At 43.6% G+C, this 22,909-nt stretch overlaps 1 protein-coding gene across 10 annotated transcripts in view; it reads right to left on the reverse strand.

Annotated features, from left to right (window-relative positions):
• hic2 (hypermethylated in cancer 2) overlaps positions 1-22,909 on the reverse strand; it is a 188,826-nt gene that overhangs the window by 117,017 nt on the left and 48,900 nt on the right. The window contains exon 2 of one of the 10 annotated variants that reach the window (XM_059943716.1): positions 5,961-17,318. The exons of the other annotated variants lie outside the window; for them this stretch is intronic. Coding sequence (XP_059799699.1) covers positions 6,048-7,715 — 1,668 coding nt within the window. The 5' untranslated portion in view covers positions 7,716-17,318 and the 3' untranslated portion in view covers positions 5,961-6,047. Of the gene's footprint in view, positions 1-5,960; positions 17,319-22,909 lie in introns of those variants that run through there. 10 annotated transcript variants of the gene reach the window in all.

Raw genomic sequence — 22,909 nt, forward strand, 5'->3', positions numbered from 1 at the left:
GCCGGGAGAGCTTGCACCATGTTTTTCTGCCAGGTGTTTCTGCCGCGAATGTTGCTGAGAGCACTTGCATGAGATTTTCACTGCAGTGGACAGTGCTGCAATAATTGTAGAAAAGTATTCCTACATTAGATAGGCTGTGTATTTATCAGATCATTCCTGCTTTTACTATATGTTACTGTTATTTTAGGTTTTATGTGTTATTTGGCATGATTTGGTAGGTTATTTTTTGGGTCTGTGAACGCTCACAAATTTTTCCCATATAAATAAATGGTAATTGCTTCTTCACTTTACGACATTCCGGCTTATGAACCATTTCATAGGAACGGTCTACCTTCGAATAGCGGGGGAAACCTGTATATGTGCCTAAGACATTTTCACAGGACTGTTACTTTGTCTCCTTAACCATTGCTGAGGAAAATATCAAGGTTACATTTTAAAGAGCTTCCTGAGGGGCTACTGTGTTCAGACCGGGGCAAATAAATGCTGGTGTCAGAACTAGACTGAGCCAACACAAGTGAACGTACAATATATCTGGGAAATTCCCTCGGGGTACAGCTGTTCAATACTTCTCTCACAACCAGGAGGGAAAAGAGATAGAAAGATCTGGTCATTTAATGCTATGAACCTGCTGACAGTTGCCACTTGGCCATGTGGAAAATGTCTCCTGCCTTTTCGTACACAACAGCAATAACTGTGCTTTGAGTGGTCATTCAGCAAACAGCTGCTCACAATGATCAAAGATGTGAAAAGCAAGCTTCTTCTTTTCATCGCTTTTTGGATTTTTAACCGTATTAACTTCATTATATGTTTTCAAAGTTCAAATAAACACAATTAAAATAATAATTTCATGCTATTAATTATAAAAAAAATGTCCAAGTGGACCACAACCTTATAGGAGTTGAAGGCTCACATGACTCAGTGATCTGGAGAGCTATGTATGGCTAACAACAGATTGTGCTTTGGCTCTCGGTGGGATCACCCATGCCAAACAGGTCAAAGGGTAGAGGTCAAACTAAGAGCAGTCCACCGGTCCTCTAGGTTCAGGGGTTTGGCTCAGGGCTAACAACCCTGAGTGGTCAAAAAACAGTTGTTATGGAAAAAGTAATGGAGAATCCTTCTACGTAAAAAAACACCCAGTAGAGTTATTGACCAAAACACCAGCAACGTTACGGGAAGCAAGTAAAATATCAAATGCAAATTCTATCCTCACTGTGGACGCAATGTGCACCTATTTCTCCAGTCACCTGCAATATGTCATTTATAAGTTCAAAGTAGATTTCTTATCAAAGTACATACATGTACTGTAGGGAGATTTGTTTTCTAGCAGGCATTCACAAAGAAATTCAGTAGAATCAATGAAAAACTACAAATTTGGGCAATGTGGAAAAGGAGACATAAATAGTGCAAAAGTGGGCAAACAGAGACAGAAATAAATAATATTGAGATCAATAAGTTGTAGAATCCTTGAAAGTGCATACGTTGTAAAATCAATTGAGAGCTAAGGTGAGAGGAGTTATCCACATCAGTTCAGGGGCCTGATGATTGTAACTATTCCTGAACCTGGTAGGGTGGCACCGAAGGCTTCTCTGTACCTCCTACCCAATGGTGGCAGTGCACAGAAATTAATTTTGCTGCCTCAGAACTGAAAGAGTTAATTGCAAACAAGGAATGCGTAAATGACTAACCGTTCTGCATAGCAATCTTTCACTAATTAACTATCAATTCAGTTGAAGCTCCATGACCCCAATAAGAAATAAAAAACAGAACTCAAGAACCATTGGTTTCTGCTGTCACCATGACCAAATATGGGAAAATGCACAACTGAGCCCGTGGACAGATCTGAATAATTCCACAAAGAACACACCTCATCTTCAAGACTGCAATTTGCTGCATTTCCAGTAACCAGGACTCAAGCTCTTTTGGAAGATGCACTTTGGATCTATACTGGTGCTTTATCAATAAAGCAGTCTCACATGGAGGGTATACGTCCTGTGATCAAATAATCTCTGTTTGAGGTCCCTGCTGCTAATTAAGTTACTTCCCCAAACTTGCTGTGGCCTGGGAGGGTCAGTGAACTTTGCATTTTCAGTTTTATGTGCACAGCAGTCAACTGGCCCTTTGAAGTAGGAATCAGAATCAGGGTTAAGATCACCAGCATATGTTGTCAGTTTTGTTGTTTTGTGGCAGCAGTACAATGCAATACATAATAGTAGAAAAAACTATCAATTACAGTAAGAAATAAGACCATAAGATACAGGAGCAGTATTAGACTACTTCAAGTCTGTTTCACCATTTCATCATGGCTGATCCATTTTCCCTCTCAGCCCCAATCTCCTGCCTTTTCCCTATATCCCTTCATTCCCAGACTAATCAAGAACCTGTCAATGTCCACCTTAAAAATACCCAACGACTGGGCCTCCACAGCCGCCTGTGGCAATGAATTCCACAGCCTCACCACTCACTGGCTAAAGAGATTCCCCCCTCATCTTCATTCTAAATGAACATCCCTCTGTGTCCTCTGGTCCTAGGCACCACCACCATAGTAAACGTACTCTCCACATCCACTCTGTTGAGGCCTTTCAACATTCTGTAGATTTCAATGAGGTCACCCCTCATTCTTCTGAATTCCAGTGAAAAGAGGCCCAGAGCCATTAAATGCTCCTCATATGATAAGCCTTTCCATCCTTTCAAATATATGTACATACACACAAGGACACACGTATACACACACATTTATATAGATAAATTCAGACATGTAAAAAGAGGCTAAAAATATTAGTGTTCATGGGTTCAATGCCCATTTATAAATCAAATGTCAGAGGAGGAAAAGCGGTTCCTGAATCACTGAGTCTGTGCCTTCAGGCTTCTGTACCTCCTTCCTGATGGTCGCAATGAGATGAGAGCATGGGTGATGGGAGTCCTTAATGGTGGATGTTGCCTTTTTGAGGCATCGTCCTTTGAAGCTAGTGTTTTAATACAAGCAAATCTGGGCATATTATATGGAATTAAACATAGAAACATAGAAAACCTACAGCACAATACAGGCCCTACAGCCCACAAAGTTGTGTCACACATGTCACTACCTTAGAAATTACGAGGGTGACCCATAGCCCTCTATTTTACTAAGCTCCATGTTCCTATCCAAAAGTCTCTTAAAAGACCCTATCGTATCTGCCTCTACCACCGTTGCCGGCATTCCACGCACTCACCACTCTCTGCGTTAAAAATCTTACCCGATATCTCCTCTGTACCTGCTTCCCAGGCACCTTAAACCTGTGTCCTCTTGTGGCAACCATTTCAGCCCTGGGAAAAAAGCCTCTGACTATCCACACGATCAATGCCTCTCATCATCTTATATACCTCTATCAGGTCACCTCTCATCCTCCATCGCTCCAAGGAGAAAAGGCCAAGTTCACTCAACCTATTTTCATATGGCATGCTCCCCAATCCAGGTAACAACCTTGTAAATCTGCTCTGCACCCTTTCTATGGTTTCCACATCCTTCCTGTAGTGAAGCAACCAGAACTGAGCACAGTACTCCAAGTAGAGTCTGACCAGGGTCCAATATAGTTGCAACATTACCTCTCGGCTCTTAAAATCAATCCCACGATTGATTAACGTCAATCTTCTTAACCACAGGGTCAACCTGCGCAGCTGATTTGAGTGCCCTATGGACTCGGACCCCAAGATCCCTCTGATCCTCGACACTGCCAAGAGTCTATATATTGCCATCATGTTTGACCTAGCAAAATGAACCACTTCACACTTATCTGGGTTGAACTCCTTCTGCCACATCTCAGCCCTGTTCTGTAGGACATAGGTAGGAAATTTGCTCCAAGTGATTCTGTTGGTAAAACATGTGCCTAAAGGTCCAACTGCTTTTCCAAGTTTTAATGTTATTCAGCTCATTATTTTGTCATTTTGCTCTATCCAGTGCCTATACCTCAAAAAGAACTTGAGTACATCAAAACATACAGTGAAAATAACTGTTATGCACCAAATCAAATCAGCATGCACTGTACTGGGAGCATCATGCAACTGCTCCCTCACTTGCAGCACCAACATTGCTTGCCACACCTCACTAAACCCAACCCGAAAGTGGGCACAAACCTATGAGGTCACAGGGAGAATGCACACACTCGTTACAGACAGCAGCAGGAATCAATCCTGGATCGATTTTAAGTTCATGCCATAGAGCACGACCCCAGCCATCACCCTGCCGGACCATTAACACTTTCAACGACAGAATTACTTAGCTATATAACTGCACCTTTCCACATGGCAGGCTGCACGAGCCTCTAGTACACTCAGTGAACTAACACACAAAATATGCCAAGGATGTTTTTCCTTTATTTATTCTCTTGTCGCACAAGGACAGAGCTGAACAGAGCGAGTAAATTCATTATCAAATTACATTATACTGTATGTCACCATCAGCTGAGAGATACTTGCTTGTGACCATACTCAATAAATCCATAACCAGTAGGATGGACAGCCAGTGTGCAAAGGATAACAAACTGTGCACACACACAAAAAGAAATAATAACAATAATAGTAATAGGCAATAAATATTGAGAGCATGAGATGAAGAGTCCTTGAAAGTGAGTCCATAGGTTGTGTTTTATCCCCCCTAGTTCAGTCCCTCCCACCTACATCCATGACATTTCACACGCTCCGAATCTTTTCAATAATTTCAGGTTCCCTGGCCCCCCATCACCTTATTTTCATTATCGATTCCCCGTCCCTATACACCTGCATCCCTCACCAGGAAGGCCTCTAAGCTCTCTACTTCTTTCTGGACACCAGACCCAACCAGCTCCCCTCTACTACAACCCTCCTCTGTTAGCCAAACTTATCCTCACTCTTTAATAATTTCTCCTTTGGCTCTTCCCACTTCCATCAATCAAAAAGTGTAGCTATGGGCACTCACATTGGTCCCAGCTATGTCTGCCTGTTTGTCAGCTACGTAGAACAATCTATGTTCTGAGCCTACACTGGTGTCTGTCCCTCACTTTTCCTATCTACATCGACAACTGCATTGGTGCTGCTCCTGCAGCCATGTGGAGCTCGTCAACTTCATCAACTTTGCTTCCAACTTCCACCCTGCCCTCAAATTCACCTGGTCCATTTCTGACACCTCCCTTCCCTTCCTCGATCTCACTGTCCCTACCTCCGGAGACAGCTTATCCTCCGATGTCTATTACAAACCCACGGACTCTCACAACTACCTGGACTATACCTCATTCCACTCTGCTACTTGTAAAAAAAACCATCCCCTTCTCTCAATTCTTCTGTCTCCACTGCATCTACCCTCAGGATGAGGCTTTTCATTCTAGAATGAATGAGATGTATTTTTCAACTAAACGGGCTTCCCTTCCTCCACCATCAATGCCACCCACAACCACATCTTTTCCATTTCATGCACATCTGCTCTTAACCCATCCGCCCAAGACCCTACTAGGGATAAAGTTCCTCTTGTCCTCACCTACCATCAAACCAGACTCCACATCCAGCACATAAGTCACTGCAAGTGCTACATCAATCCCTACACCTCCTCCCTCACTACCATTCAGTACCACAAACAGTCTTTCCAGATGAGGCAATACTTCAGCTGTGAGTCTGTTGGGGTAAAATACGGTATTCAGTGCTCCCGGTGTGGCCTCCTGTATTTTTGTAAGGCCCGATGTAGAATGGGAAACCGCTTCACTGAGCATCTATGCTCTGGCTACTGGAAGAAGCGGGATCTCCCAGTGTTCGCACATTTTAATTCCATGGCCATGGAGCCCATGGCCTCCTCGACTGTCACAATGAAGCCACACTTAGACTGGAGGAACAACACCTTGTATTCCATCTAGGTAGCCTCCAACCTGAAGGCATGAACATCAATTTCTCAAACTTCTGGTCGTGTCACCCCCCCCCCCCACCCCACCCTTCACCAGTTCCCATCCCCTTTTCCCTCTCTCAATAAACAGTAGGTTCAGGAGTAGGCCATTCGGCCCTTCTAGCCAGCTTAGCCATTCACTATGATAAAGGCTGATCATATACAATCAGTACCCCGTTCCTGCCCTCTCCCCATATCCCTTGACCCCGCTATCTATAAGAGCTCTATCTAACTCTCTCTTGAATGCATCCAGAGACTTGGCCTCCACTGCCTTCTGGGGTAGAGCATTCCACATATCCACCACTCTCTGGGTGAAAAAGTTTTTCCACATCTCTGTTCTAAATGGCCTACCCCTTATTCTTAAACTGTGGCCTCTAGTTCTGGACTCACCCATTAGCAGGAACATGCTTCCTGCCTCCAGTGTGTCCAATCCCTTAATAATCTTATATGTTTCAATCAGATCCCCTCTCATCCTTCTAAATTCCAGTGTATACAAGCCCAGTCGCTCCAATCTTTCAACATATGACAGTCCCACCATTCCGGGAATTAACCTTGTGAACCTACGCTGCACTCCCTCAATAGCAAGAATGTCCTTCCTCAAATTTGGAGACCAAAACTGCACAAAATACGCCGGGTGGGGTCTCACCAGGGTCCTGTACAGCTGCAGAAGGACCTCTTTACTCCTATACTCAATTCCTCTTGTTATAAAAGCCAGCATGCCATTATCTTTCTTCACTGCCTGCTTTACCTGCATGCTTGCTTTCATTGACTGATGTACATGAACACCTAGATCTCGTTGTACTTCCCCTTTTCCTAACTTGACTCCATTTAGATAGTAACCTGCCTTCCTGTTCTTGCCACCTAAGTGGATAACCTCACATTTATCCACATTAATCTGCCATACTTTTGCCCACTCACCCAACCTGCGCAAGTCACCCTGCATTCTCATAACATCTTCCTGACATTTCACACTGCCACCCAGCTTTGTGTCATCAGCAAATTTGCTAATGTTACTTTTAATCCTTTCATCTAAATCATTAATGTATATTGTAAACAGCTGCGGTCCCAGCACCAAACCTTGCGGTACCCCACTGGTCACAGCCTGCCATTCAGAAAGGGACCCATTAATCACAACTCTTTGTTTCCTGTCAGCCAGCCAATTTTCAATCCATGTCAGTACTCTGCCCCCAATACCATGTGCCCTAATTTTGCCCACTAATCTCCTATATGGGACTTTATCAAAAGCTTTCTGGAAGTCCAGGTCCACTATATCCACTGGCTCGCCTTTGTCCATTTTCATAGTTACATCCTCAAAAAACTCCAGAAGATTAGTCAAGCATGATTTTCCCTTCATAAATCCATGCTGACTCAGACTGATCCTTCTACTGCTATCCAAATGTGTCATAATTTCCTCTTTTATAATTGACTCTAGCATCTTTCCCACCACTGACGTCAGGCTAACCGGTCTATAATTCCCTGTTTTCTCTCTACCCCCTTTCTTGAAAAGCGGGACAACATTAGCCACCCTCCAATCAGCAGGAACTGTTCCTGAATCTATAGAACATTGGAAAATTATTACCAATGCGTCCACGATTTCTAGAGCCACCTCTTTAAGTACCCTGGGATGCAGACCATCAGGTCCCAGGAACTTATCAGCCTTCAGACTCAACAGTCTATCCAACACCGTTTCTTGCCTAATATAAATTTCCTTCAGTTCATCCTTTACCCTAGTTCCTTTGGCCACTATTACATCTGGGAGATTGTTTGTGTCTTCCCTAGTGAAGAGAGATCCAAAGTACCTGTTCAACTCGTCTGCCATTTCCTTGTTCCCCATAATAAATTCACCCGTTTCTGTCTTCAATGGCCCAATTTTGGTTTTAACTATTTTTTTTTGCTATTCACATATCTAAAGAAGCTTTTACTATCCCCCTTTATATTCTTGGCTAGTTTACCTTCGTACCTCATTTTTTCTAGGCGTATTGCCTATTTTGTTATCTTCTGTTGCTCTTTAAAAGCTTCCCAGACCTCTGGTTTCCCGCTCATCTTTGCTATGTTATACTTCTTCTCTTTTATTTTTATACTGCCCTTTACTTCCCTCATCAGCCACAGCCACCCCTTACTCCCCTTAGGATCTTTCTTCCTCTTTGGAATGAACTGATCCTGCACCTTCTGCATTATTCCCAGAAATACCTGCCATTTTTGTTCCACTGTCTTCCCTGCTAGGGTATTGTTCCATTGAACTTTGGCCAGCTCCTCCCTCATAGCTCCATAGTTCCTTTTGTTCAACTGTAATACTGACACATCCGATATTCCCTTCTCCTTCTCAAATTGTAGGTTAAAACATATCATATTATGGTCACTACCTCCTAATGGTTCCTTTACCTCACGGTCCCTGATCAAATCCGGTTCATTGCACAACACTAAATCTAGAATTGCCTTCTCCCTGGTAGGCTCCAGTACAAGCTGTTCTAAGAATCCATCTCAGAGGCACTCCACAAACTCCCTTACTTGGGGTCCAGTACCATTCTGATTCTCCCAGTCTGCCTGCATGATGAAATTTCCCATGACAACTGTATCATTACCTTTGCGACATGCCAATTTTAACTCTTCATTCAACTTATACACCTACATCCGGACTGTTGTTTGGGGGCCTGTAGATAACTTCCATTAGGGTCTTTCTACCCTTAGAATTTCTCAGTTCTATCCATACTGACTCTACATCCCCAGATTCTATGTCCCCCCTCACAAGGGACTGAATATCATTTCTCACCAAAGGAGCCACCCCACTCCCTCTGCCTGTCCTTTCAATAAGATGTATAACCTTGTATAATCATTTCCCAGGCCCTGTCCACTTGAAGCCATGTCTCAGTTATTCCCACAACATCGTACTTGCCAATTTCCAACTGAGCCTCAAGCTCATCTACTTGATTCCTTATACTTCGTGCATTCATATATAATACTTTTAATTTGGTACTCCCCTCTCCTTTCATATCAATTCCTATTTCACTTGGCCATACTGAATGATCTCTTCTTGAGCTTTCTACTCCATTGATTCTGTTGTCCTTTTTAACTTTTCTTATTTTCATTTTCCCTTTAACTCCATCTTTATATTTCCAGTTCATCCCCTCCTCCCCCCACTACTTAGTTTAAACACATCCGTGTTGCAGTGGCAATCCTGTCTGCCAGAATGTTGATCCCCCACCTATTAAGGTGCAACCCGTCCCTTTTGTACAATTCATCCCTACCCCAAAACAGATCCCAGTGGTCCAAGAATGTAAATCCTTGCTTCCTGCACCAGTTCCTCAGCCACACATTCAGATCCATTATCTCTCAGTTCCTGCCCTCTCCAGCACAAGGAACTAGAAGCAAACCAGAGATAACCACACTGGAAGTCCTGCTTTTCAGCCTTCTTCCGAGTTCTCTGAAGTCCCGCTGAAGAATGTCCTTCCTCTTCTTCCCGATGTCATTTGTGCCAACATGCACTACCACTTCTGGCTGTTCACCTTCACCCTTGAGGATTCCCTGCAATCGGTCCGTAATGTCCTGGATCCTAGCACCAGGGAGGCAACACACCATCCTTAAATCTTGCCTGTTGCCACAGAAACCCCTTTCCGTACCTCTCACTATGGAGTCCCCTACTACCACGGCTCTTCCTGATGTCTGACTCCTCAGCTCTGCTTCTGCACCAGTTTTCGGCTCGCAGACCTGTCCGCCTCTCAGACTGGCAGTATCTTCTGTCCTGACAGCTTCCAAGAAGGTGAACCTGTTTACGAGAATCTGTACACATGAATTTGTGGGCTTCTAAAATCTGAACCTGAATGACTCGCTTTAGCATACCAGACTTCATAAGGACTACTGTTCCAAAAATCTGTGTTTGTGATCTGGAGATTTCCTTGCTCTCTGCTATTCTTTTTGAATGCATGCCACTTGGCAATGAGATCTGCTGATAGCAAGTGATTGTGGGGAGAGGTGTGGAGACGGGAAACTGGTGGAAAGCGAAGTCAATTGGCTCTACATTTCAGAAGTTAGATCTGATTAGATTGCCTCCCCACAACTTCCCATTTCCTGTTAGAAAGCCTTGTACATTACAACTCCTAAAGCAAGAATTTTTCAGTCAGCCCTCGGTTTCTGTTGTTCCAAAGAAGGCTCTCTATGCCATTGACTATAACATCTTCAAGATTAACAACCAAGTATATCTCACCTGAGTGTTTATTATGCTACAGTGTGGAACAGACCTTCCAGCCCTTCAAGCCACTCCACCCAGCACTCTTCCATTTAATCCTAGATAGGGGACAATTTACAATGACCAATTAACCTACCAACTGGTACATCTTTGATCTGAGGGAGGAAACCAGAGCACCGAGAGGAAGCCCATGAAGTCAAGGGGGAAAACATCCAAAACCCTTTACAAGCAGCAGTGGGAAATGAACCCAGGTCACCTGCACTGTAAAGCGGTGTGCTAACCACTACTCTAAAGTAGTGTATCTGGAGCTGCCCCATCCCACCAACAGCAAAATGGAATCATACATGAGGTGGAGGATAAATGTGTGGCTGAGGGATCAGAGCAGGGGGCAGAGACTCAGATTTCTGGATCATTGGGACCTGTATAAAAAGGACGGGTTGCACTTGAATCTGAGGAGGACCAATATCTTGGCAGGATGGTTTGCTAAGGCTATTGGGGAGAGTTTTGCTGAGGGGTGGAAAACAGACTGAAGAGATGGAGGAAGAGGCGGTTGGCTCACAAATAGAGAAAGCTTGGAGACAGTATGAGAGGGAGGATAGGCAGGTAATAGAGAAGGGATGCGCTCAGACCGATGGTCTTGCATTAAAATATGCAAGAAGCATCATGAACAAAGTAGATGAGCTTAGAGCATGGATCAGTACTTGGAACTATGATGTTGTGGCCATTACAGAGACTTGCATGGTTCAAGAGCAGAAATGGTTTTCTTCGAGTGCCAGGCTTTAAATATTTCAGAAAGGACAGCGAGGGAGACAAAAGAGGTGGAGGTGTGCCCTGTTGATCAAAGATAATGTCACGGCTGCAGAAAAGGAGGACATCATGGAGGGATTGTCTACTGAGTCTCTGTGGGTGGAAGTTAGGAACAGGAAGGGGTCAATAACTGTACTGGGTGTTTTTTGTTTTTTTTTTAAACAGACCTCCCAATAGTAACAAGGACATTGAGGAGCAGAAGGGATACAGATTCTGGAAAGGTATAATAATAACAGGGTTGTCATGGTGGGAATTATAATTTCCCAAATATCGATTGGCATGTCCCTAGAGCGAGGGGTTTAGATGGGTGAAGGTTGTTAGGTGTGTTCAGGAAGGTTTCCTGACACAATATGTGGATAAGCCTACAAGACGAGAGGCTGTACTTGATCTGGTATTGGGAAATGAACTTGGTCAGGTGTCAGGTTTCTCAGTTGAAGCGTGTTTTGGAGATAGTGATCATAATTCTATCTCCTTTACCATAGTATTGGAGAAGGGTAGGAACAGACTAATTAGGAAAACATTTAATTGGAGTAAGGAGAGATATGAAGCTATCAGGCAGGAACTTGGAAGTATAAATTGGGAACAGATGTTCTCAGGGAAATGTACAGCAGAAATGTGGCAAATGTTCAGGGGATATTTGCATGGCATTCTGCATAGATACATTCTAATGAGACGGGGAAGGATGGTAGGGTACAGAAACCGTGGTGTACAAAGGCTGTTGAAAATCTAGTCAAGAAGAAAAAAGATTAAGGAGGATTCAAAAAACTAGGTAATGATAGAGGTCTAGAAAGTTATAAGGCTAATAGGAAGGAGCTTAAGAATGAAATTAGGAGAGCCAGAAGGGGCCATGAGAAGGCCTTGATGGACAGGATTAAGGAAAACCCCAAGGCATCTTACAGGTGCATGAAGAGCAAGAGGATAAGACGTGAGAGAATAGGACCAATCAAGTGCAACAGAGGGGAAGTGTGTATGGAACCGGAGGAGATAGCAGAAGTACTTAATTAATACTTTGCTTCAGTATTCACTACAGAAAAGGACCTTTGCGATTGTAGGGATGACTTACAGTGGACCGAAAACCTTGAACATATAGACATTAAGAAAGAGGATGTACTGGATCTTTTGGAAAACATCAAGTCGGATAAGTTGCTGGAACCAAATGAGATGTACCCCAGGCTACTGTGGGAGGCGAGGGAGAAGACTGCTGAGCCTCTGGCGATTGATGATCTTTGCATCATCAATGAGGACAGGAGAGATTCCAGAGGATTGGAGGGTTTCAGGTGTTGTTCCCTTATTCAAGAAAGGGAGCAGAGATAGCCCAGGAAATAATAGGCCATCGAGTCTTACTGCAGTGCTTGGTAAGTTGATGGAGAAGATCCTGAGAGACAGGATTTATGAACATTTGGAGAGGCATGATATGATTAGGAATAGTCAGCATGGCTTTATCAAGGGCAGCTCATGCTTTATGAGCCTGACTGAATTTTTTGAGGATGTGACTAAACATATTGCTGAAGGTAAAGCAGTAGATGTGGGGTATATGGATTTCAACAAGGTATTTGATAAGGTACCCCATCCAAGGCTTATTGAGAAAGTAAGGAGCCATGGGATCCAAGGGGACATTGCTTTGTGGATCAGAACTGGCTTATCCACAGAAGGCAAAGAGTGGTTGTAGACAGGTCATATTCTGCATGGAGGTCGGTGGCCAGTAGTGTGCCTCAGGGATCTGTTCTGGGACCTTTACTCTTCGTGATTTTTATAAATGATCTGGATGAAGAAGTGGAGGGATGGATTAGTAAGTTTGCTGATGACACAAAGGTTGGGGGTGTTATGGATAGTGTGGAGGGCTGTCAGAGGTTACAGTGGGATATAGATAGAATGCAAAACTGGGCAGAGAAGTGGCAGATGGAGTTCAACCCAGATAAATGTGAGGTGGCTCATCTTGGTAGGTCAAATATGATGGCAGAATATAGTATTAATGGTAAGACTCTCGGCAGTGTGGAGGATCAAAGGGATCTTAGAGTCCAAGTCCATAGGACACTCAAAGTTCCTGCACTGTGTGGTTAAGAAGATATATGGTGCATTGGCCTTCATCAATCATGGGATTGAGTTTAAGAGCTGTATAGGACCCTGGTCAGACCCCACTTGGAGTACTATGCTCAGTTCTGGTTGCCTCAATACAGGAAGGAATGTGGAAACCATAGAAAGGGTGCAGAGGAGATTTACAAGGATGTTGCCTGTACTGGAGAGCATGCCTAATGAGAACAGATTGAGTAAACTTGGCCTTTTCTCCTTGGAGCAGTGGAACGTGAGAGGTGACCTGATAGAGGTATACAAAGTGATGAGAGGCATTGATCATGTGGATAGTCAGAGGCTTTCTCCCAGGGCTGAAATGGCTAACATGAGAGGGCACAGTTGTAAGGTGCTTGGAAGTAGGTACAGAGGAGATGTCAGGGGTAAACGTTTTTACACAGAGAGTGGTAAGTGCGTGGAATGAGCTGCCAGCAACTGTGGTGCAGGCGGATAGATAGACTTTTAAGAGACTTTTGGATAGGTACATGGAGCTTAGAAAAATAGAGGGCAATGGGTAACCCTGAGTTAAATTACAGGAAGGGCCTGTATTGTGTAGGTTCTCTGTGTCTCTTTGCTGCTGGACAATAGATGGCTCACCAAGCCCCTTCCAATCATCAATCACCCATGCAGACTGGCGTCATTTTTATTGTCTCCTACTCAGCTACACACTAGGGGCTGCTTCTAGTGGCCTGTTAATTTGCCGACTTGCTCACCTTTGACTGGTCTATGTGCTGGGCTGATTTGGAAAGGTCAGGTCCAGGCCCAGTGTGTATCGATGCGACAGGATCCCAGTCTGAGAATGAGGAAAGACCTGATGTTTGGGTGTAAATGCCCGGCCAGATGGATTGGAAAGACAGAGTGTCAGGACCAGAGGTGAGGGTTGTGCTGGTTCTGCTCACTGCGTTGCACTGAAGCTGAGGCTGTGGTGGCTCTGATCTTCGTGTCTGTTATCTCCATGACATTTCTCCTGCTCTGCAGTGCGCTGAGGTTGTGGTCGGCTCCAGCTGCTTCAGGCTTTGTGTTTGAGGACTTATTTTCATTCTGAATGCTATTTGCTTACTTTCATTGTTTGCACAATTTGTGTTTCTTCCTCTCTGCACCTTGGGAGTTTGTCAGGTTTTTTTTAATGGGTTCTTTTGAGTTTGTTTGTTTCGTGGCTGCCTGTAAAGAGACGAATTCACAGGGCGAACATGCAAACTCCGCAGACAGCTCCGTGGTCATCTGGGAGCCCATGCCTTTATTTACCACACACTCTGCTGCTACTGAGAAATCCCTAGTGGTTTCTGCTTTTCATTGGATTTATACAATGTTTTTGACATTCAACTATCTTTAGGGTGTCATGGCAGCAGAGTGGTTAGTGCAACACTATTACAGTTTGAGGCATTCCAGAGTTTGGAGTTCAGTTCCCGGGTCCCCTGTAAGGAGACTCTGTACATCCTCCCAGTGGGATGCGTGGGTTTTCTTCGGGTCTTCTAGTTTCTTCCTACAGTACAAAGGCACATCGGATAGGTCAGTTGGTCATTTCAAATTGTCCTGTGATTGGATTAGGTTTAAAGCAGTTGAGGATTGCTGGGTGGCAGGGCTTGAAGGGCTGGAAGGACCTGTTCTGTGCTGTATCTCTAAATATCAATAGCTCAGGATGAGTGATTTGTCACCAAGCTGTGGGAAAGGTAACCATTACCTGTGTGTAAAGAATTGGAGGTTGGAGATGGAATTCCAGACCATTGAAGGCTTGGCTGTTGTCACAATCAGAATCAGATTTATTATCACTGATGTAGAGAATTCTGAATAAAGATTGGTGGAAATATGTTGCCACTGGTGGACGTAGTAACATAGGGAATCTCACTAAGACCTGTAACATTAAGAGGGTGACAATTTTGGACACCAGAAATTCTGCAGGTGCTGGAAATCTCGAGTAAGATTAACAAATTGGAAATAACATCTCCACCTCACTGACAATCAACACTGGCATGTCTCAGAAATGTGTGCTTAGCCCACCGCTGTGTGCCCAGGCACAGCTCAAATGCCATTTATAAATTTGCTGATGATACTATTGTTGGCAGAACTTCTGATGGCGGTGGGAGGGTGTACATGAGCGAGATAGATCAGCTCATTGAGTGGTGTCACGACAATGCACTCAACGCCAGCAAGACTAAAGAGCTGATTATGGACCAGAAAGGGTAAGACAAGGGAACACACACCAGTCCTCATCAAGGGATCAGAAATGGAGAGAGTGAATAATTTCAAGTTCCTGGATGTCAATATCTCTGAGGACCTACCCTGGCCACAACATATTGATGCAGCTATAAAGAAGGCAAGGTAGTGGCTATATTTCATTAGGAGTTTCAGGAGATTTCATTTGTCACCTAAAAATTTCATTTGTCACTCAAAAACTTCTACAGATGGTGTGTGTGTGTGTGTGTGTGTGTGTGTGTCTCTCTCTCTCTCTCTCTCTCTCTCTCTCTCTCTCTCTCTCTCTCTCTCTCTCCCTACTGCACAGGATCAATGCAAGTTGCAGAAAGTTGTAAAATTAGTCAGCTCCATTAGGGGTACTAAACTCTATGGTACCCAAATGATCTTCAAGGATCAGTGCCCTCAGGAAGGCAGTGCCCATCATTAAGGATTCCCCATCCAGGACATGTCCCCTTCTCATTGCTACTATCAGGAAGATACAGAAGCCTGAAGGTACAACGCTGTATCATTCAGGAATAGCTTCTTCCTCTCTGCCATCCAATTTCTGAAAAGACATTGAACTCATGAACACTACCTCACTACTTTTTTAAATTCATTTCTGTTTTATCACTACTTATTTAACTATTTAACTACACACACACACACACACACACGTGTGTATATATATACACTATAATTCAGTTTTTTTTATATTTATCATCTATCTATCATTGTACTGCTACTGCAAAGTTAACAAATTTCACAACCTATGTTGGTGATACTAAACCTGATTCCGAAATGCTGGAGGAACTCAGCAGGTCACGCAGTATCAATAGAGAAAATAAATAATTAATGTTTCATGCTGAGTCCCTCAATCAGGATGAAGTCATACCGAAGGGTCTCAGTCTGAAAGGTTAGCTGTTTATTTCCCTCCATGGATGCCATCTGACCTGCTGAGCTCCTCAGCATTCTGTGTGCGATAATCTTGATTGTGTGGCCAAGTACCATCAGCTCCATTGTGTGTGTCTGATCTTAACCACGATGACCATGTCACCATATCTGATCCTGAATTAATGCACTCTCATGTTTTAAAAATAAGAACACCATTTAGATTGAGTGTTGATTTTTGTAAGGCCTGAGTATTATGTTTAATTGCACTAAAACTGGAGACACTTGAACTCAACAATGCTCCCTTTGTGACTCCAAGCATTACCCACCTATCTTTCTGCAGTAATGGCAAGGCTTCACAAGAAGCGGACGTCACACTCCAGATTACAGGTGCCCCCCACCTTTTACAAAGGAAGAATGTTCCAATGAAACCTTTCTCAGGCCGAAATGGCATATAGCGAAGAACCATTAATTCATAAGGGAAAAATTATTGTAAAAGCGAAAATCCTCTTTGTAAAGCAAAAACAGGTTACTAATGTAGGTCTTTTGTGAAAGTGGAATGGCGTAAAGTGAACATTCGTAAAGCGGGGGACGGCAGTATTGCTGAGGTAAAAGTATATTTGCAAAGTTCTGCACAGAACATAGAACACAGGAACAAGCTCTTTAGCCCACAGTTTTGTGCCAAACTAGCTGAAAAGTAAATTTAAAAAAAACCTTAAACACTAATCCCTCCTACCTACATATTATCTATATCCCTCCATGTTCCTCACATCCATGTACCTATACAAACGTCTCTTAAAAGCCTCAAATGTATTTGCCTCTACCACCATCCCAGGCAGCACATTCCAGGCATCCACCATTCTTTATGAGTAAAAACAACTTAGCCCTCACATCCCCCTTGAACCTACCCCTCTTACCTTCAATGCATGCCACCTGAGGACTGTTCAGAAATCTTATGGGGAGGGGGAAAAGCTATTCCTGAATCACTTCAAGTTGCTGTGCTTTCTCATCAATGACAGTAACCAGAAGATGGCATGACTCTGCTGGTGAAGATGTCCTCGATATTTGTGCCTGTGATGGAGCTGGCTGGGCCTAAAACCCTTTGCAACCTCTTGTGGTTCAGCACATTGGTGTCTCCATGCCTGGCAGTACTGCAACTGGTCAAGATGTTCTCTCTCCACTGTACATCTACTGAAATTTGTAGAAGAGTTGCTTTAGTGACAAGCCGCATTTCCTCAAACTCCTGACGAACTGGAGCCGATGGTGCCCCTTTTCGTGATTGCTTCAAGGTGTTGCTAAGTAAGCAGGTCTGCAGAGTCCCTAAAACGGCAATAATGTATGCTGTTCTTGTCGGTGTTATTTATAAATGAGTAAATTAAAATTTAAACTTGACAAGCTGTGAAATTCTTCAGCCTAGACACCAAGTTATTTCATCCTCAGTAACCCTTTGCATAAACCAGTGGTGTAACACATTTCGAGATGTATTGTGGAGAGCAATGTAACTGCATCACTGTCTGGCCCCCCGTGAAATGCACTGTGAAATACACTGTGAAATGCCCCCGTCCCTTACAAGAAGCAGGTCCTTTGATGTCAGGATTACTGAACGTAAATGAGAAAATACACAACCACTTTCATTTGTCACATTAAAAAGAATAAATAGCATCAAAGTAGCATAGCGGTGAACACGTCTCTATTACAGCGTTCAGAGTTCAAAGTTCAATTCCAGTGGCATCTGGGTCTCCGCAGTCGAGCCACGGTTAGCACAGTGCGTCAGCGTTTGGAATTTCTACATCCTCTCTGTGAACACGTGTGTTGTCTTCGAGCCCTTCAGTTCTCTTCCACAGTCCAAAGACATATGGGTAGTAGGTTAATTGGTCATTGTAAACTGTCCTGTGATTAGGCCGGGGCTAAGTAGGTGGGTTTTTGAGTTGTACAGCTCATTGGGCCAGGAGGACCTGGAATGTGCTGTATCTCTTAAAAAGTAAATAAAAGCCAGTCCTTGGCAGACAAGTCTCTGAAACCCGACTCCATAACACCAGGTAACCAAGGCGGAAAACATGCTGAAGCTGTTTACGAAAATGCTATTCTAGCACAGAAGCAGGAATGTTGTTTGTCAGCACCCGAGCCACTTAATGTTTGAACTTTTACCTCTGCCTAGCGAGATAGTGACCTTTGGTGGCTACAACCCTGTCTATCAGAGGAAAAGTTCTCCCCACCATTAAGCACTACCGCAAGAAAGCAACATCCTTCATCAATCCTTCGGCATTCAGGCCACTCTCTCTTCTTGCTGCTGCCATCAGGAAAAGCATTAGGTCACACAACACACTCAGGAACAGTTAGAATCCTTCAACCATCAGGCTCCTAAATCACTGAGGATAAATCCACTCACCTCAACTCAGAAATGATTCCACAACCTATGCACTCACTTTCAAGAACTCTACACCTCACATTCTCAGTAGTATCCCTCCCTCTCTCTCCACACCATCTCCCCTTATAGCTTCTCTACAGAGTTAAATGTAGTTAAATGTAAACAGTAAAATGCAAGATTACAACAAAGGAGATTGTGAGGTCAATTATCCATCTTACCAGACAAGAGGTCCGTTCAAGACTCTGATGACAGTGAGCTAGAAGCTGTCCTTGACCCTGGTGATGTGTGCTTTGTATATTCTATCCGATGGAAGAGGGGACATGACATCCCAACTTTTACTCAATGTCCTGGCCTTCTGCTAACTTTACCACAATGCCCACCTGGGTCAACACTTACCTACACCCCAGGAGTTTCTGTTCTACCACTCTCTCCAGAGCCAAACCTTTTACTCTGCAAGTTCTCCTCTGGTTTAATGTCCACCTCCACTTTAATGGGTCAAGCCTTATAGCTCATCATTACCACATTAGCTGATGACCGCGGGTCATTTAAGATGTAAAGAAAGGCAAGAGGCCATGGTGACTTGATGAGGGCCATTTGATCCACTTTTTGACCTCATTCCCTCTGCTGTTATTTTCAAACCATATTATATATTTTAAAACACAAGAGATTCTGCAGATGCTGGAACACACATAGAACACCGCAGGAACTCAGAAGGCTCGGCAACATCCATGGAGGGGAATGAACGGTTGACGTTTTGGGCTGAGACTCTTCATCAGAATTTATCCTTCTCCATAGATGCTTCCTGAGCTGCTGAGTTCCTCCAGCATTTTGTGTTTGTGTTGCTTTGGATTTCCGGCATCTGCAGAATCTCTTCTTATTTATCATTTGTGCTAGCATTGGTGAACTTGGGGAACAGCATCCATCTCCTTTCAGATTCCATGTTAGCATCCCATTAAACCCCTCGTGATTTGTTGTTTCTTCCCCAGCTTGTGAAAACTTTCTCAAGGTGGCCCAGTCACGGAGCCATGCAGCAGGGAAACAGGCTTTTCAGACTATATGGACCATGCTGACCAATATTCCAGCACCAAAACTGAAAAATAAAAGCAACTACACAACACCTGGCAGTTTAATGTGAGTTTTGTTCTGTAGTTACAATAATCATCATTATTTGCCATGCCGTATGATGCAGGTGATCATGGGCCCCGTGACCATGGCAATTTTTTCTACAGGTTTGCCGTTGCCTTCTTCTGGGCAGTATCTTTACAAGACGGATGACCCCAGCCTTTATCAATACTTTTCAGAGATTGTCTGCCTGGTGTCAGTGGTCACATAACCAGGACTTGTGATCTGCACTAGCTGCTCCCATGGCTTCACATGACCCAGATAAGGTGGGGGGGGGGGGGGAGGGACTAAGCAGGTGCTACACTTTGTCCAAGGGTGACCTGCAGGCTCGTGGAGGGAAGGAGCACCTTGCACATCCTTTGATAGATACATATCTCCACCCTGCCACCCATAGTCACAATAACCTTTTGAATTAACCAGAGTTTGATAGGCAAATATTCTGACCATTTGCAGAAGTAAAGGACTTTTCCCTCTTTCCTTCCTGAGATGCTGCTTCTTAGTTCCAAACTCCTCAGCCTAAGGAGATGAGTTCTCAGCTTCGCTATCCATAGCTTTCAAGACTGTGAGTGAGAGAGAGTGAGAGAGTGAGTGTGTGAGAGAGAATGAGAGAGTGAGTGAGTGAGAGAGAGAGTGTGTGAGTGAGTGAGTGAGAGAAAGAGAGAGGGAGAAAGTGGGAGTGAGAGAGAGTGTGAGAGTGAGAGTGAGAGAGAGAGAACTCCTGTTAATGTAGACCCATTTCATTTCAGTCCATTCAATATCAAAGAAAATATATAGTATACAACCAGAAATTTGTACTCTTCAGATATCTACAAGAGACCACATAGAATGAATGATAGAACACCAATGCCCCAAACACTCCTCCCTCCACCCTCTGCACAAACAGCAGCAAAAACATCAACACCCCCCCACTTGTGCCAGCAGAAGCACTGTTCTCCCCACCATACAAGCAACAACAAAAAGCCCCAAAGAGACCTTGGTCTAGAATACATCAAAAACTAAAGCCCATAACCCAGTACTTCAGTTATCTCCTGCCATCGAGGAGAGAGCGATCGCTCCTGCTTGAAAATGAAACCTTTAGACTGCATCCTCAACCAATATTTACAAAATCAAATGATCACGAACTAATTGATGACTTGTCTCTGATATTGACACTTCACATAAACAAATGCCTTGAGTTAATTCGTAACTGCACTTTTGAGATCAATAAAACACCTAGCCTGGGATTCGAGCTGTTGGTGGTTGTCCATCATGTCCGACAATAACAGGAAAACTGTGCGGGAGAGTTTTTAAAGTGGAAAAGTTGTTGTGTTGGGGCAGTTCCACTCTCTCAACCTCAGAAATCCTGGTCCAGTAGTATGAACAAGCATCACAAATTGGGTCTTACTTGGTTGTAGTGGATGACCATGACGTCTTCTGTGCCTTGTCATGCCCTTCACTCTCCACAGAGTGTTGCAGTACAAATTTCCTGGCCATTGGATCTCACTGTAGATCTCATTCGCCAGGCTGCTGGAGCTAATTTCACATGCTAGGACAGGTATGTCCTTATCTCACTGGGGTATGAGGTTGGCGGCTACTCTGACCCGGTTTAGCCCACTTGTTGAAGCAGTGTACTGGGGAGTGATCTCTGTTGCATCCACACAGCTACTTGGAGTCACAAACTGGGAGCTGAGTATCTTGTGGAGACCAAAGGTGAGTGAACTGACCTGGAACAGACACAACAAGCCCCTTCACCGGCAGTGCTTCCCTTCCCTGGACAACACAGTGTTTTCCAGCATTGCACTGATGGTGATAAGATGGTCTGTAACAAAGATTTGCCACTGTACCTTAGGAGATGCTTCCATTGGTGGAGGAATCTTAAGACCCGAGGATACAACCTCAGACTAGAGAGACGTCCATTTAGAACAGAGATGAGAAGGAATTTCTTTAGCCAGGTGGCTGTGACGTTAAGACATTGGGTGTATTTAGGGCAGGGTTTGATGGATTCTTGATTGGTCAGGGCATGAAGGATATGGGAAGAAGGCAGGAGATTGAGGCTGAGAGGAAAAATAGATCAGCCATGATGAAATGGCGGAACAGACTTGATGGGCCAAATGCTCTAATTCTGTTCCTATGTTTTATGATCTTATAGTCTTGCAATAATAAACCAATTTAGGTGGTTAAATCAAGGCTGGGATATTGAGTTGGATGAATCATGTCGGGATAGGTTAACGCTGAATGTGTTACTGCAATTCGCTCCTCCCTGTAGCCAACCAAATCTATAGTTGAGGGGTAGATCTGATTTTTGGCCCAATTTCCATTGGAACTAAAGGTCATGAAAATCTCTTCTGCCCTTATTCGAATCCAGATAAAAAAGAAATCTAAAATCAAATAACTTATAACTCTTCTCACAAAAGCTAACTACTTAGAATATTTGCCCTTGCAAACTTGAACCTATCCAGAACCACAGTGCCTCACTCTTGACTTGAAAGCAGTCCTGTTCACCTCTCGCCATCTTGCCTTATTATTGACTGATTGAGATATAGACCTTGTTACCCAGCAATCTCTGATTTAATCCTAGCCTAATTACAGGACAATTTACAACGGCCAATTAATGTACCAACCTTTGCACTGTGGGAGGAAACCAGAGCACTTGGAGGAAACCCACACAGTCATGGAGAAAACATACAAACTCCTTACAGGCAGTGGCAGGAATTAAATCCAGGACTGTAAAGTCCTGTTCTGTAAAGTGCTGTGCTAACCACTGCACTACCAAACGACCAACATATGCATACTTTGATAATAAATATGACTGAGTTTGAAACAAGTGCGACAACCTCTTAAACATACCTCCCTACCACTAGTAGTTAGCAGCTTTATTCAAAGATTCAAAAGACTGAAAGTGAAAAATACATATGCAGTATGCAACCCTGAGATTCGTCTTCCCCAGTCATAAATAAACATCATGGAACCAACCCATTCAAAAAAACAGCAAACATCAAATCCCACTCTTCCTCCCAATGCAAAATTAAATTGCACAAAACGAGTGAAAACACAGTATAAAAACACAAAATCAAAATCATATTTCAGTACAATTCAACTTAGCGTCCATTTGTGACGTCATGTCTGCACTGAGAAAATTTTGGAATTCGGTAGTTTTCAGGTTTTTGAATGTCAGATAAGGGGTAATCCCCCTGTATTTCCAGTGCAGTTGAGTCAGGGAGAACTTGTGTGCAATTTTTAAAATATTTTTTCTGGGGAGACCAATGAAGTCTGAATGCTGAGTAAGAAGTTGCAACAACTCCTTATACCCAAAACTTTTGAACAATTTGGACTATCTGTGGGTGGTGTTCTTGCCTCCTCTACCTTTCATACTCCTCAATAATGCTTTGGGCCGATCAGGATAGGGATCCAGCAACAGTGAAAGAATCATGGAATTATAGAG

This window comes from Hypanus sabinus, chromosome 18, assembly GCF_030144855.1.
Source record: "Hypanus sabinus isolate sHypSab1 chromosome 18, sHypSab1.hap1, whole genome shotgun sequence".
NCBI classification, from domain to species: Eukaryota; Metazoa; Chordata; class Chondrichthyes; order Myliobatiformes; family Dasyatidae; genus Hypanus; species Hypanus sabinus.